Source organism: Balaenoptera borealis (assembly GCF_965194805.1).
Source record: "Balaenoptera borealis genome assembly, chromosome: 12".
NCBI lineage: Eukaryota > Metazoa > Chordata > Mammalia > Artiodactyla > Balaenopteridae > Balaenoptera > Balaenoptera borealis.
In genome coordinates, this window is record NC_138869.1 from 35702786 (window position 1) to 35719630 (window position 16845).

The window sequence follows — 16845 nt, forward strand, 5'->3', positions numbered from 1 at the left end:
CTAGAGAAAGCCCTCGCACAGAAACGAAGACCCAACACAGCCATAAAAAAAAAAAAAAAAAAAAAATTGTGAAACCACCTTAATACAGTTTATAATGTGCTATTACTGTATGTTATTTCTGGAAATGTAAGATTTTCAGGCTCCTGGGCAACTCTGGGGAATAGAAGAACTCATGGATTCTTCCAGAACTGGGAAGCCATGGATCCTATTAGCAACCTAGTATTAATGCAGTTCCGCTACACTTTGTGTTGTTTCCTCTCTTTTTGGTTACCAGCCACTAGCTAACCTGCTGCTCCAAATCCCATCTCTTCTTCACATTCCCGAGAGAATCTGTACTGGCCCATTTGAGCACTGGTATTCTCTTGGGCAGAATTTTCATACCCAGCCCCATCTGGGCACTTGGTTGATTGGCCTGTAGAGCGGGTGCCCTTGGGTCTGGTGTGTACTAGTGCTTTTTCTGACAGGAGCTGTGCTGGCCTAGTCTTGCTTCCTGTGTGGGGCTGTGGGGCAGGAATTTCCCTCAGAAGGTGGCTGGGTCACTGCAGGAAGTGCTATAACTATTTAAAGGGATTGGAGGAAAATAGGATAGGCTTTATGGTGGGAAGATGGCCTTTGAGATTTCTTAAATTGCAGATGATTATTTTTTCCTTTTCATTTTTCTTTTAATAAGTAGTTAGTAATTTGTATTACTTCTTGGAATCAATTGAAAATTATTATTTCTTGAAGTAGCTACCAGCTTATAGATAGAGTTCTCTTTAGATTTTAGGCTTCCAAAGAAAAGACTCAAAAAACTTTGAGTTATTAGCAATTCAATTGGTAAATTATTCTTTTTTTAAAAATATTTATTTATTTATTTATTTGGTTGCGCTGGGTCCTAGTTGCAGCACATGGGTTCCTTACTTGTGGCAGGCAGGGTCCTTTAGTTGCGGCTCGAGGGCTCCTTAGTTGTGGCTCACCGGCTCCCTAGTTGCGGCACATGGGCTTCCTAGTTGAGGCACGCAGGCTCCTTAGTTGCAGCTCACGGACTCCCTAGTTGTGGCATGCAAACTCCTAGTTGCGGCATGCTTGTGGAATCTAGTTCCCTGACTAGGGATCAAACCCGGGTGGGCCCCCTGCATTGGGAGCGCAGAGTCCTAAGCACTGCGCCACCAAGAAAGTCCCAAATTATTCTTGATAACTCAAAATTTCACCAATTTTTAGAGATAACTTTGAGTCAAAACTTTTTTTGCCAAATGTAAATCCTACTCAGTTCTCCCAGCTTCTCCTGTGTTTCATTGTTAAATTTGTGAACTGTTTCTTAAACCAATTTGATCATAGCCGACTAGTATTTTAGAAGTACCTGCTAATGTTTACAATATATACTCCATATATGTGTCTAACAAAATTTAACTCTTCTTCTCCCAGGTAATTTATCCTCAACATTCCAAACTTACTGATAAAGAAGTAAGTAAAAATATTGCTCTATATAGTTTACTGTTTTATTTCTGTTTGTTTTTATTGGTGTATATATGTCAGCATATATAGTTTTTGTTTTCTTTTTCAGAAAACCAATATTTGCTATTTGTCTTTTCCAGATTCAAATTCAGGTAACTATTTTCCATGTGGTGTTTCTGTTGAATTTTATACTGAGAATACTGATTATACTCTTAATATATGAAAATTAATTGAAATAACATAGTAGAATGCAAACTCAATTTCATCCTAACAGATTAGTGATTTTGATTCCTACTTCTATGATCCTAGTCATGTCTTACTTATTTTAGTTGGTTCAACTTTTAAAATAACTGTTATCTTGTAATGAGGTAAAACATCATGGAGCAATAAACTGTTGAAATAATGAAGAGATTGAAAATCATCAATGCTGGTATGTTTGAGGATTTATATTAAGCAGTTTTCTTTTAGTTTAGGATTTGGGAGCTTGCCAAGAACTCTGTAAAAGCAGGGATTTAAAAAAAAATCAGGGTAAACATGGTTATAAAGCATGGCCATCAATTATTTGCAATAGTTTATGTGAGTTAGTATATATAAAGCATTTGGAATAGTGCTTGGGTATAGAAAGTACTTTATAAGTGTTTGCTATTATTATTAAGCTTGGTTTTGCTGGTCTCCTTCAAGTTCTTCCTTTGTGTGGTCCTATAAGTTGATATCTTTCAGGTTACCTTTTGTGTTTCACTTTGAAAATAATTTTTCAGGCTTACAGTGACCAGAACACTTAACTTCTTAGACCACACATTTAGAACCCTATGAAGCAAAGGCACTTCAGTTCCCTTTCCTTTTGTGGTTACTTCTAATATACTGTTAATTTAGTTTAGATAATCTGCTTTGGGAGACTTGACATTTTAGCTTTTTAAAGCATTTTCTCTTTTCCTTATAAATGCTTACAGAATTTTTTCCTATAGTTTTGGAACTCAGCTTTCATGAAATATGTTAAAAAAAAAAAAAAGATTTAGTTAAAAAGATGACTTTGAGCGATCCCGGGACGGCTTTTGTTTTGACCTGGAATTATTGGAATCTTTTCACATGTTTTGCCTGTTAACGAGATAATGATACAGCGGTCTTATAGGATCTCCCCTTATTTCGGATAACATTTGCCTTACAAAGTGCACACATGTAGTTCTGATTGTAGTGAGTATTGGATTGGACTTCCATGACTCAAGGTCAGGTGAGTTGTATGGATTACAGGATGAACTGACTTCATGTGATTATACTGCACACTCTTCTTTTTCAGGTTATGGCTGGTTTTCAAGGCTCTCTCCCTTTCAGCTCTCTACATGAGCATCAAGACTAAGAAGTTAATTGTATGATGTCTGATAGTCTTTTTTATTTCTAGTTTTGTAGTTAGTCTCTGTATGAGTCATTTTCTTATTGGAAGTTAAACTCAAGTGTAAATTTGTGTAAATGAGCATTTGTTCAGGGAATTCCCTGGCAGTCTAGGGGTTAGGACTCCATGGGGCCAAAAAAAAAAAAAAAAAAAAAAACCAATTTGTTCAGTATTTTAGGCATTTGAATGATCTACAGATGTTTTGTAATGCCTTTTTTATAAGCTGCATATCAAAGGAAGTGTGGTTCATTTTATTCAAAGTATGGTTGGTACTTAGAAGTAAAGTCAACAAAAGATCTTAAAAATAGACACCTGGCCATCTTAATGGATGAATATTAATCTAGACAGGAAGAGACTATGCATTTATATATATTTGAGATCACTGTTCTCAATTGTGATTATCCAAATAGTTTGTTTCACTTATGTGTTCATTAAATGAAAGTTGGAATCAGTACTATGCCAACTTTGAAGTGGATTTAATTTTTCCCAAGATAGCTTTATTGTTACAGAAGGTGCAGTGGAGCAGTCTTTAGGAAAGAATCATAATCTAGCTTTTGTTTCCACGGTGCACACTTAAAAAAAGTAAACAACATTTAGACTCTATGGTAAGTTATACAGATAAAGAAGAATACTTTTGGGATTCCCAATGGGAGGATTTGCCAGTCCTCCACTTCCTCCACCACCCACCCACACACACCTTAGATACTGTGACTTTAGAAAAAAGTTTTGTCTTGTTTGTTTTTAGCTTTCAGTTTTTTGTTCCATTTGAATGGCTTTTACCTTTAGGAGCCTAAGTTTAAAGAATGTTTTCTCTCTAATAAATATTTGTCAGATATTTTTCTCGTTATTTACCATTAATATCATCTGGACATATGCATTCCTGAGTCTTAAGCTGTGATGGGTACCCAAGGACCGTAATCACTATGCTCTAAACATGGCCAGAGAGAAAACTTAGCATTAGTAGAGAGAGTTTCAAGTGATGATGAATCCGAGGGAGATATTAATCCTTGTTCTGGATGGATTAGATGTGCACATGATATTTGTCTCAACAGATTTTTTTCTATGTAGACAGCTGGAACGTCGTCATGTACCTTACACTTCCCAGTAGTTGAAAGGAGTGCTTCTCACACTCATCTGTGTTGAAGGGCCATTTGGGTGTTTTAAGAATTTCCAATCTGTTGTGGACCAGTGCTTTTATAAAATGCTGTATACATGAATTATTAGAAAAATGAAAGGGAGAAAAACCAAAGAATACAAAATAAAAGCCCAAATTTGTCATGGCAATATCAAATTGCTATAAGGGTTTCTAAGTGTGTATTCTCAATTTGGGTATTTATTTTGTCATGTATTGTAACAAGAGTTTGTGGACTCGCATCACTCTCTGGACTACACTTTGAGAAGCCCTGGTCTAAACTCCTGCTTCTCAGCATTTCCAACTCTAATCACAGAGAGAGTGACTACACAGAGCTGAAGGCCAGGGATGGGGCTAGCTCTTAAGGTCTCATGTTTTATTTTAGTCTTACTCTGAACTGTTCTGTAGCAGTTTTCCGCTTATATAAAAATACTCTGGGACTTCCCTGCTGGCGCAGTGGTTAAGAATCTACCTGCCAATGCAGGAGACAACGGGTTTGAGCCCTGGTCCAGGAAGATCTCACATGCTGTGGAGCAACTAAGCCCATGCGCCACAAATACTGAACCTGCGCTCTAGAGCCCACGAGCCACAACTACTGAGCCCACGAGCCACAACTTCTGAGCCCGCATGCCATAACTACTAAAGCCCATGCGCCTAGAGCCCGTGCTCTGCAACAAAGACAAGCCACCGCAATGAGAAGCCTGTGCGCTGCAACGAAGAGCAGCTCCCGCTCGCTGCAACTAGAGAAAGCCCGCGTGCAGCAATGAAGACTCAACGCTGCCACAAATAAATAAATAAATTTATTAAAAAAACAAAAACAAAAACAAAACTGATCAAGGGTCTTCCCTGGTGGCGCAGTGGTTAAGACTTTGTGTTCGCAATGCAGGGGGCCCAGGCTCAATCCCTGGTCCAGGAACTAGATCCCACATGCATGCCACAACTAAGAGTTCTCATGCTGCAACTAAGGAGCTGGTGAGCTGCAACTAAGGAGCCCGTGAGCCGCAACTAAGGAGCCTGCCTGCCACAACTAAGACCTGACACAACCAAATAAGTAAATTAAAAAAAAATAGTCTGAGGTTGTCTTTTCCCTTTAGAAGAAATATTTAAGCTTTTTTTCCTCAAATCTCAAGTAATTTTTTTTAAATAAATTTATTTGTTTTTATTTTTGACTATGTTGGGTCTTTGTTGCTGCACATGGGCTTTCTCTAGTTGTGGCGAGCGGGGGCTACTCTTCATTGCAGCATGTGGGCTTCTCATTGTCATGGCCTCTCTTGTTGCAGAGCATGGGCTCTAGGTGCACGGGCTTCAGTAGTTGTGGCACGCGGGCTCAGTAGTTGTGGCTCGCGGGCTCTAGAGTGCAGGCTCAGTAGTTGTGGTGCATAGGCTTAGGTGCTCGGCGGCATGTGGGATCTTCCCGGACCAGGGCTCGAACCTGTGTCCCCTGCATTTGCAGGTGGATTCTTAACCACTGGGCCACCAGGGAAGCCCCTCAAGTAATATTTTTGATACAGGAAAGTGTCTTCCGTTTATCTATAGCTTTGCAGTCTTGGTTTGATTGGCAGATGTAAAGGATAAAATCATCTGTGCCCTTGATAATTTTAAAATGGGAGGAGAGCTGTCTGTGGCTTACCACATGGCATTCGCATAGGAGGAGCCGTGAAAACAGTGAGTGTCCCAGAAACCAGTGAGTTCAGCAACTCTTCAGTTGGAGGGGTGCTTTTCAGGACTTCATTTTCTAAGTGAAAAATAGAAGCTTTTGATCTGCTCCAGTTGGCAGTGACATAGCATTTAAAAAAAAAAAAAACAGTTTTATTGAGATATAATTCACCCATGTAAAATGTACAATTCAGTGATTATTAGAATATTCAGAGTTGTGCAAATATTACCGAAGTCAATTTTAGAAAACTTTCATCACCGAAAAAGAAACTTCCTGCTCCAGTTTCCTCCTACCCACCTCTCCCCCTCAGCAACCACCTGTCTACTTTCTGTCTCTATGGATTTACCTATTCTGGATATTTCATATTAGTGGAAGTGGTGTTTTTGAAGTCCATTTTGACTTGAAAGAGCCAGTATGATGTAATGGTCAAGAGCACCAGCTCCAGAGTCAGACGTCGTGGGCTCAAATTCTTGCTCTGCCATTTAGCAGATTTATTTCTTTGGATGATTACATAACTTTTCTGTGCCTTGGTTTCCTCCTCACAAACAGGACTAATAATAGGACCTACGTGAGAAGCATGAAGACCAAATGAGTTAATGTATCTAAAGTGTTTAGGACAGTGCCTGCCACAGAGTGAGCGTTCAGTGAAATTGGTGCTCAATTCATGTATTGAAAGGGGGGAAAATCACTTCTGAAAGCAGACAAAATAATGAAAATAATTTTGACCTGGGATTCTGTTTGATTTCTGTTGTAAGAACTTAGTTGTTTGGAAAAGGATGTTGGGGGAAGTTTACAGGAATTTTCTTGGTTTAAAAAGTGTCGGGTTATTAGTTCTGTTTTCTGGGCTCATAAAGATTATCTTAGATTAATTAAAGTGGAACTTTTCCTCAAGCTGTGGGGATTTGCTGAGCAAATTTGCTGTTTGCTTAATCCCTGCTGCTTTATCAGGGAAAGAGTTTATGTGGTTCTTAGTCAAGAAGCCACGTGAAGGTGTATTTTCTTTGGAGAGCTGTCATTTAATCTTAAAATTTGTATAAATTCATCTTTATACATTGATTTATATGAAGAAAAAATAATTTCCATTAAAGCTTTTTACCTTTTTTTTTGTTAATAATCAGAAAGCTATGGTGCACGTAGCATAACTTTTAGGTCTTTTTGGATCTTTATAGGTCTTTAGTTTTCTTAGTGAATACAGTGGGTAAGATACTTGGAATTCAGTGCAATCGTAGGTCAGTTGTGGAGATTTATTTTAGAATTATTGCATATTACTGCTGGAAGTGACTTTAGAGATTATCTTATGATGCCCCTTAACTTTTGTTCACATGGAAATTGAGAACCTTAGGCTAAGTGACTTCTAGAAGGCTAATTATTGATGGACCTGGGACTAGATCCCATTGACTGTGGTTCCTTTTTCCTCAGATTATAACCTTTCCCTCATGTGCACAGTCATTTAACCATCTTTCATATGTAATCATTATACTGCTTATGTAGAGGTACACTCTCCTGTTAAATAGGCAAATTGGATGGGTCATACTAGCAAGGTAGATTTATTTTTGATGAGGTTGTAGGTTATCAGGATTGCCCTGCCCTCCACAGGTATCATTTTCTGCAAGACAAATGTAAATAACCTGGTTGCCAATCCGTAACACCTCTTTTCCTATCCTGTTAATAGTGAGGTCAGGATGGAGAACAAAGGTCTACCCAGATAAAGAGTTGGTTTTTCTTTAGTAACCTTTTGTGTGTGAGGGAACAGACTTCTGAAACATAAAATGGGAACCATTTACCTCACTTCACAAAGACACTATGGTTAAAGCCTTTTTGACCTGGTGAACTAGCTCCCTGACCAGTTCTGTACAGCTTGCAGGTACAGCTGGTCATCGGAAAGTTCTTACAGCATGCCCATGGTTTGGGAGTGGAGCCAGGGGTGGGTTGGGATTTAAGGCTATGGGAGCTTCATTACTTTCTTTCCACAAAGCTCAGCATTCCTTACATTTTCCAGAGGCCGTACATCTTTCTTAAAATCCATTGCATTTTTTCTGCTACATCTTGCTAAGTGTCTCAGAGAAATTAGTATGTACTTCTCAGTGGACCTTTCTGTCTTCTGAAGAGAAAAACTGAACCATCTGTATATAAATCTGTTGAACTAAAACAATGCTAGGAGTATTTTCCATTATCTCAGGTCTCATGTGTTTTCCTTATTTTGAACCATCTGCTATGACAAGTAAAGAAACCGAACTGACTCACCCTCCAGTCTCCTTTGTTTCTTCCCTCCTCCACCAAAGAAATACTAGTTTCTATAATTGCATTTAGGTATACGTACTGAGTTGCTTTTTTAAAAACTTAAGCATAATATCAAGTTTCTGCTTCCTTTTTGAGAACTTGATGTGCTAAAGAAATATAAGTACTTCTGTGTGTAATAAAATCTTGAGCACATTTTGTATTTAATATAATCTCATTAGTTCTAAATACAGTAACTGGGAAGAATTTGAGTGACAGGCTACTTCTTGTGTCTTTCACTTTTTAGAGTATTTACAGTTTTTTGTAATTATTGCCTGACAGTTCAGGTAATATTTTAAGAGGTTTGCTAAAATGATTGAAGTTTAAAAACTTTATAATTAAAATGATTAAAATAGTAAGTCTATTACTTGGGCTCTTCCTGAGTCTGCTATGTTTTTTTTTAAAAAAAATTCTCATTGTGAAATATAAAACACATATAAGGTCAAGAAATAGAACTTTGGGGGCTTCCCTGGTGGCGCAGTGGTTGAGAGTCTGCCTGCCAATGCAGGGGACGCGGGTTCGAGCCCTGGTCTGGGAAGATCCCACATGTCGCGGAACAGCTGGGCCCGTGAGCCACAATTACTGAGCCTGCGCGTCTGGAGCCTGTGCTCCGCAACAAGAGAGGCCGCAATAGTGAGAGGCCCGCGCACTGCGATGAAGAGTGGCCCCCACTTGCCGTAACTAGAGAAAGCCCTCGCACAGAAACGAAGACCCAACACAGCCATAAATAAATAAATAAATAAAATTAAAAAAAAAAAAAAAAAAAAGAAATAGAACTTTGCCAACACCACAAAAGCCCCCTCATGTCTCTTCCCAAACAGTATTTCCCTCCCCCTCGCCTAAGGTAGCCACTATCTTGATTCTTTTTTTTTTTCAATTTTTTTCTTTTTATTAAAATTTTTTAAATATAATTTTTGAAGTTTGCCTTCCATTTACAGTTATTGCAAAATAATGGCTATATTCCCTGTGTTGTACAATAATCCTTGTAGCCTATCTCACACCCAGTAGTTTGTACCCCCCACTCCTCCACCCCTATATTCCCTGCCCCTCTGCCACTGGTAACCAACCATTAGTTCTCTATATCTGTGAATCTGCCTTTTTTTGTTAGTTTTGCTTAGTTTGTTGTATTTTTTAGATTCCACGTGTAAGTGATACCATACGTATGTCTTTCTCTGTCTGACTTATTTCACTTAGCATAATGCTCTCCAGGTCCATCCACGTTGCTGCAAATGGCAAAATTTTGTTCTTTTTTATGGCTGAGTAGTATTCCATTTGTGTGTGAGTGTGTGTGTGTGTGTGTATCATATCATCTTTATCCATTCATCTGTTGATGGACACTTAGGTTGCTTCCATACCTTGGTAATTGTAAATAAGGCTGCTGTGAACATTGGGGTGCATGTATCTTTTCAAATCACTCTACTGATTCTTATAGTAATAAGTTTCGTGCTTTTCTTTATAGTTTTATCACCCAACCATGTATTCCTAAACACTATTGTTTAGTTTGCCTGCTTTATTTAAAAAAAAAAAAACTATGTAAATGGATTTGAACAATTTGTGTTCTTTTGTATTTGGCTTCTTTTGCTCATAATTATGTTTGTGAATCAACGTTACATGCACACAGTTTTCAAAGTTTTAATTACATAGAGAAAATGGAGTAGGAAAAACAGTAGAGGGACATGGAGTTAAGATGCATAATTTACTAATGGCTTTGCCTCTAACTAGCAAAGATGGCTTAGAGCAAGTTGAACTGTCAGGATCTCTTTTTTCTTCTCTAAAGCATGACAGAATGTGTTTCAGTAACTGATAGGACCCCTTTAGCTCTAAGATGTGATGAAACTGGATAAATAAATGTTATACTGTGCTGCCCTTAATTTCTTTCATTTTTGTTTTCATTAGGTTGTCTTGGAGATACCCAGTTTTGTTTTAGATTTCGACAGTCTTCTGGGAGGAGGGTGTCACTGCATTGTCTCCTGGATCAATTTGAGAAAGATTTACCAGTTTACTTAAAGGTTGGAAAAGTAGTAATAGAATAATGTCTATGTGAGAGGAAACTTTAGTACTCAGTTACTCAGTTACCTCTTATAGCATTCAGAAATATTGTGCTTTTGTTTTGTTACTGTATTATACTGCTGAATTTCCTGAGTCTAATTCATAAAGATTTAGCATGTGAGTGAAAGAGACTTTATAAAGTTACTATTCTTAAAACATAATGCCATTGTGAATTATAGAAATTAGAATGTTGAATTAATTTTCTTTCACGTGTTAAAACTCTTTGTTTAGATGTGGAAGTGGGGTGGTAGTATACCAGTAAATATCACCCAGAGTTGAAGCTTCCCTGTGGTAATCCCTACCTGCTTTATAGTAGAATTATTGTTGTCTCTTTTTGATTTTTGAATGAGCTTTGGTTTATAGTTGTTGTTTATTAAAAACAGTTTTAATAATTCAGATGATTCCTGAGTGTAGAATTTCTGTTTGGTACCTCATACTTTTATCTCTAACTGCATGAAGAACATTTCCATCTGGATGTCCTATTAGCACATCCAATAAGAACTTGACATCTTTTGCCTAAAATAAATATTTACAGCTTACCTTCCTGGTTCCACTAATGACAGGAATCCTCTTCCAGTTAGCAAAGATGTTACCTTTTGAAATGTCTCTTATAGCCGTCTTGTCCTTTTCATGACCGTTTGCTATCACTAATAACATATTCTGTCAACTGCGGATAATAAGAGCTAGTACTTATTAGAGCTTTTTATGTTCTTGGCATTGTATCAATAAGCATATATTATCTTACTAATCCTCCCTGTATTGTTCCAAGAGAGTTCCTTTTGCAAATGAAGGAATTGAGGGCTATTGAGGATAAAAATATTTGCCCAAAGACGTCCATCTTCTGTCTTTTTCAGTGCAATATATCTTACACAGTGTACTCAGCTAAAGTGTACATATATGTTACGTAAAATAAATAAAATCTAAAATGATTACTTATTGCTTAATGAATAAAGAGCTAATGATAGTAATATTTCCTGGTTCTCACTTTTTGGGCCTTCCAAAATAAAACCTTTGCCTTTCAAATTTCCAGCTTAATCTCCTTTCTATACATGTGCCGTATATTAGCTAAACTGAACTGTATGCTTTTTCCTGAGGTAGCTTGTATTTTTCTATCTCTGCGTGGTTTTGCTCAAACTCTTGGCTGTCTAAACTTGAAATGTCTTTGTCTTTGTTTAAATCATATCCATCCTTCAATGCCCAACTCAAAAACAGCTGCCTCCGCAACAAAATACTGATCGCCATAGACAGAAGTAACCTCTTCCCCCTTGGCCTCTTTGTAACACTTTGTGCTTTTTGCATGGTACCTGCCCTCCTATCACATACTAGTCATTTTTGTACTTTTCTTATCGCTCTTAGTTTGTGATCTCCTTAAGGAACTGTGTCTTACACATCTTTTTATCTTTTCTAACACAATGCCTTGTTCAAAGTAGGTAGTCAAAAAATATTTGTTTAAAGAATAACAATCAAATAAGGAACTGGGCCAGAGTTTATTCCATTAGGATGGAAAAACTTTGTAAGTTTTTTGGACCTTTCAAATTGTATGTTGATAAATATTCCAGTGTTTCATTATTGTTGGGTAAAAATATAACTGTCTCTGTAAGATTCAGATTGGCATTTAACTCCTTTTATTTTCTCTCTTGAAATTTTGCATTAGGATACCTCATAAGACTGATGCCTAACTCAGAATTGTAGGCAGAATTTTTTAAAAACTAAGTATAGCATTGGGGAAAAGAGAATTTGATTGTTTTCCTAACTTCCATTAACTACCACAGATATGAATAAAGAACACAAACAGAGTAAGTTATAGGGGGTAAAATCTGACCTTAGTACTTTAGTTATGATTATTTGGGCAAGCTAGCAGGTTTTTATCTGCCAGTTATTGTCATGATTGTTGTTTGCATTGGTGGAAAAGCATAACTAGCTCTTTGTGTGTACCTCATATCTCAGTTCAAGTTTATAAAGGAACCTGCTTTTAATAAGAAAGGATGGCTATATATATATATATTATTATTTTTTTAAATTTTCACTTCTTTTATAGAAGGATCCTGCCTATTTTTATGGATATGTGTATTTTCGACAAGTTCGAGACAAAACTCTAAAAAGAGGCTACTTTCAGAAGGTAATTTTCATACACATTAATAGAAAAATATTTTTACATTGTGGTTAGAAGAATAGAAATTATTAGAACGAACAGTCTTTAAAGTGTTTGATATTTTATCTTTAAACATACTAGAATTTATATTTTATCTTTTTTTTTTAGATTGTAGACACCTGTCCTTAGTTTTTTTGGCTGCATTGGGTCATTGTCGCTGCATGCGGGCTTTCTCTAGTTGGGGCGAGTGGGGGCTACTCTTTGTTGCGGTGCATGGGCTTCTCATTTTGGTGGCTTCTCTTGGAGCACGGTCTCTAGGCACGCGGGCTCAGTAGTTGCAGCATGTGGACCCTAGAGCACGCGGGCTTCAGTAGTTGTGGCGTGTGGGCTCAGTAGTTGTGGCGTGCAGACTCTAGGGTGTGTGGGCTTCAGTAGTTGTGGTGCATGGGCTCAGTAGTTGTGGCTCGCAGGCTCTAGAGTGCAGGCTCAGTAGTTGTGGCACATGGGCTTAGTTGCTTCACGGCATGTGGGATCTTCCCCGACCAGGGATTGAACCCGTGTTCCCTGCATTGGCAAGCGGATTCTTAACCACTGTGCCACAGGGAAGTCCCTAGATTTTTAACTGCTATTGAATTTTGCCTTCCTGCTATCTCTGTATTAGATTCCTGACAGTAAGTTACAGTTATTGTATGAAACTGTCAAAACTCAGAAGAATCTGTTTAATTTTCACATTTTAGAATAAGGGAAAGAATAAACAGATTGTAACATATTTACAGCTAATAAAAGCCTGCAGTATCTTTTTTTTGAAGAGCTAGTAAATATACTTGATCAACATCTTAGTCATTATTGTTCCCACTCTAAATATATAATCTTTTTGTTTCTAAAGATATATATATAAATATCAGTTAATTCCAATTTAATCCCAGCTAACAAGGACACACCTTTACCTTTTGTAACCAGAACATGCCCTGACCACTAATTGATGCTTAATGGAAAGATAAAAAGTAGTTTTCAAGAAAAATAGATTTTTAAAAAGTCAGCATAATCTATATCTGAAGTGGTCACAAACTATAAAGTCACAATTTCTAAGAATGTGGCTAAAACCATTGAACTCTAAAATATAACAGTTATGGGTCTTAGTTTGAAAAAGCATCACAATTTGCGCTTTCCTTTTTAGGAAGAGTTCACCTGGCTAATTCCTAATATTGCTTTGCTGACAACAATAGTAGCTAGGTTTTGGAATTATCCATGACATTAGTTTGTTTATAGGAAATTCTTTTTCCTGCACAGCAGGAAAATCTGTGAATGTGTCTTTATGCTCTTAAAATGTAGTAATAAGGTTAAACTTTTGGTGTTCTGCCACTATAGTTTTATGTTTCTTTTAACCATCTACTGTAAAAGCCTTTTTATTTTAAAATCCACACTTTTTGCTGAATTTGGCTTGTTAGTAATTGATTATATAAGAAATGGCAAACTTAAATTATAATCATTAAGAAATTAAACATTGTTTCTTTTTTCCCTCCAGTCCTTGGTTTTGATCAGCAAACTACCTTATATTCATTTTTTTCACACCGTGCTCAAACAGATAGCACCAGAGTATTTTGAAAAGAATGAACCTTATTTGGAAGCAGGTAAGTTAAACATTGTGTGAGTTAGGTACCTTTATGAAGGAGTTTAAAATTTTTTACTGGAAATGAATGAAAAAAAATTAGTTAAGAATTTTAAGGACTATATGGTAGGAGAGAGAGGTAAAACAATTCTTCTGGCATATTTACCTACAAACACCAAAGATCCTATCTTCTATTTCTTCTTTTGCAACACAGATGATGCCTATTTTTTAGGATAATAATAAACAAATATTGAGTTGCCAATTCTGATACTCAGAGTACTGTTAAACAGAAATCCTTATGTCACTCAATACAGAGAGAAGACCTCTGCTAGGTGGTGTGCTTTTGTAGCTAATTTTAGTAGTAATAAATGAGTAGGAAAACTCCCTTTAAACCTATTCTGTTGCTTTCAAAACATGTATTAACCAATTTATATCCTAGAACATAGGTGTATATCTGGTGAAATATAAGATATTTTCAGTACTTTTGCCTTTTATCGTCCATCTTTCCCAGTGTATTTTTTCTGCTATATAGGAAGCAGAAAGTGGAGTTCTAACTTCTAATGTTCCATTTTTAATATTTTAGTATTTCCACTTATACTAAAGAAATATTTTACTATATTTTTCAGCTTGTAATGATGTTGATCGATGGCCTGCACCAATGCCAGGGAAAACATTACATCTGCCTATTATGGGGGTAGTAATGAAGGTAATAATAGCTTATATTTCATTTGTCTCCTTTTTTAGGAAGCTCACACATGAATTTTGCTTTTTAACTTCCTAATAACATTCAGTCCTGTTGTTGCTTTCACTTGTCATTGATGTGAGGAGTTGCAAAGATACTGCAATTTATCCTGCTGCACAGAACCATTAGTCACACAACTCCAGGGGTCACCAGTCCCATTTTCATCCTGTAGAGTTTACATGATGCTGTCTTTCTTATATAATGCATGTGAATGTAAACACCACCTCCTAGAATTGTGCAACTTCATGGCCCTCCAGAAATGGATGGTATTGCAGAACACTTGTAGAGTTGAGTATGAGTTAGTAAAATTTAAAAGAAATTAGGAAAGCCATTGGTTCTTAGTCTTTTTTTTTTTTTTTTTTTTTTAATACAGCAGGTCATTGGTTCTTAGTCTTAAGTGATCTTTTTAATGTGCAGTTTCAGACCAACATGTCCATCCCAGGGTATTGTTCTCTACTAAGGTTTTTTTTAATACAGTGAATTAGCATTTTGCTCTCAGGCTTTGTATGAATGTGCTGTAAGTGCTTTTGCAATTCATTTTCAAGTTGAACTTATTTTTGGCAATGTTCTCTCTTTAGATGTGCTCATTTCTGTAGGACCTCTGTTCTGTTTTTTCCATGGGAAATCATCAAAAGTAGGTCTGGGTTGAGAGTTCTCATGGTTCCCTGTGAGATTTATCCCATAGTTTGGCAAGCTTGAGAGGGTGTGTTTGGGTGTGTGTATATTAATGAAGCAAAGATTAGAACAATAAACAGGAAGTGGTATGTAGTTCATGTCCTTTTCTGTTTTTCAGCACGTTTGCTTCTCAGTGGGTTAGTGATTTCTGTGTGTATGGGAATGTGGAGACCTTGGTTCACTTACCTTCTGCTGTGACTAAAATATGACTTTAGTTTTTAATCTGACATAAGTATTTTGTTTTTATGGCTTTTTAGGCGTTGTTGAGTGTACCTTTTTAGCATCAGGATAGAGTGCTTCTGATCCCTCATTGTAGCAGGACTCGCAAGTTATAGTAAGGTCATTCTTTTGTAGCCAAAGTTAATTTCTTCTCTTTTAGGTACGGATTCCCACATGTCATGACAAGCCTGGGACAACTCAAATAGTGCAGTTAACTCAGCAGGTAGAGTGCTACTGTGGTAGAATAATCCAGCATATATAGTCTCTTTAACAGAAATTTTAAACTAGCAAATGTAGAGTTTCTTGGGTTTATGATACATTTCTGAATATCACTGAAATATCCCATTAAATAATTTTTAATGAATTGATAATAAGCTTCCTAATGTTTTTCCGATTTTTTTTTCTTGTTCTGTCTCTAGTAGACACTGGAGAACTCAGAATTTATACTGTAATTGTGAGGACAAGGAGAAAATTATCTTTTGAAAAAGATTAAACAAGGCTTAATTCTAACAAAACCTCTTATCTTAGAAGAGTGGTCAACAGACTTCTGTTTTTAGGAAACTTGAATCAAAAGGATTCTGTAGTTATAATTGCCTTTCATTTTTCCCAAAGTTACATTTGTTCGTGGGTGGGGATGAATTTTTCATTTGAAATGATTTAACTGGTATATTAGCACTCCCATTGTCCTTTGAATTAAATAAAAATGGAGAGCAATAGGAAAACAAGTTTTGCCTGTTATATATATCAACTGGTATTATGGTAGTATTTCATACAGTTGAGAATTAATATAACATCTGACCACTGGATTAATGTTTTATCGGTGGAATCTGTGTTGTCCTTGACCTTCTGCTGTGTTAGGGGAGACTGTTAAGACCCATTCTCTTTGTAGCTGCTTCTGGAGGAAGAGACTCTTAGAAGACAGGGCAACATGGCTGATTGACTATGAGATAGATAGGCATATTATAAAAGTCAATTTCTGGCAATTTTAGTGACATCTTGTCTATTTTTTTTTCCTTTTTTCTCTCTTAGGGAGACACACATATATCTGTTATTTTACCTACTGTTCATGAGGTGGATCTTTTCAGGTAAAGACTAAAAAATTTTGTTAACTGCCTTGTCTCATTTGCTTTATGATATTGTTGTTAATTTCTTTAGAAAGTGAATGTTCCTATATAAAATGTGGAAAAAAACTGGAAGAAAATAGTCATGTTTCACATGTTGTAAATCAGTGGTTCATCCCTGACTGCATGTCAGTTGCTTTGACTACTAGGGAAATTTGGATATGGATTGGGTATTACATGGTACACACAAATTATTTTTGTTTGGTTGGGTGTGAGAATGGTAAATAAATAATTTTTTTTCTAGGGATGGCCTTTTTTGGGGAGTTGGGGGGAGTGGGTTGAGAGCATAAAGCATGATACTCCAGAATGGGAATATAAAAGTGGTGCTAAAAGAAGACTGTGATTTCCCTACAAACCCCTCATTTTAGTAATTCTACACTGCCGTTAATTTGATGCATACCACCAATATCTATTAAAGGTTTCCTCTCTTGAATATTTAATACTTACCTCC

General features: G+C 36.7%; 1 protein-coding gene across 9 annotated transcripts in view; it reads left to right on the top strand.

The window, feature by feature from the left end:
- The window catches only part of DENND6A (DENN domain containing 6A), a 53649-nt gene that overhangs the window by 12919 nt on the left and 23885 nt on the right, over positions 1–16845 (top strand). For 7 of the 9 annotated variants that reach the window (XM_082344770.1, XM_082344771.1, XM_082344774.1 and 4 more), the window contains 8 exons: positions 1405–1443; positions 1544–1586; positions 9784–9896; positions 11975–12055; positions 13554–13659; positions 14264–14343; positions 15434–15496; positions 16303–16358. In XM_082344770.1, the coding sequence (XP_082200896.1) occupies positions 1405–1443; positions 1544–1586; positions 9784–9896; positions 11975–12055; positions 13554–13659; positions 14264–14343; positions 15434–15496; positions 16303–16358 (581 nt within the window). Of the gene's footprint in view, positions 1–1404; positions 1444–1524; positions 1587–9783; positions 9897–11974; positions 12056–13553; positions 13660–14263; positions 14344–15433; positions 15497–16302; positions 16359–16845 lie in introns of those variants that run through there. The other 2 variants (XM_082344778.1, XM_082344772.1) reach the window with 2 other exon arrangements.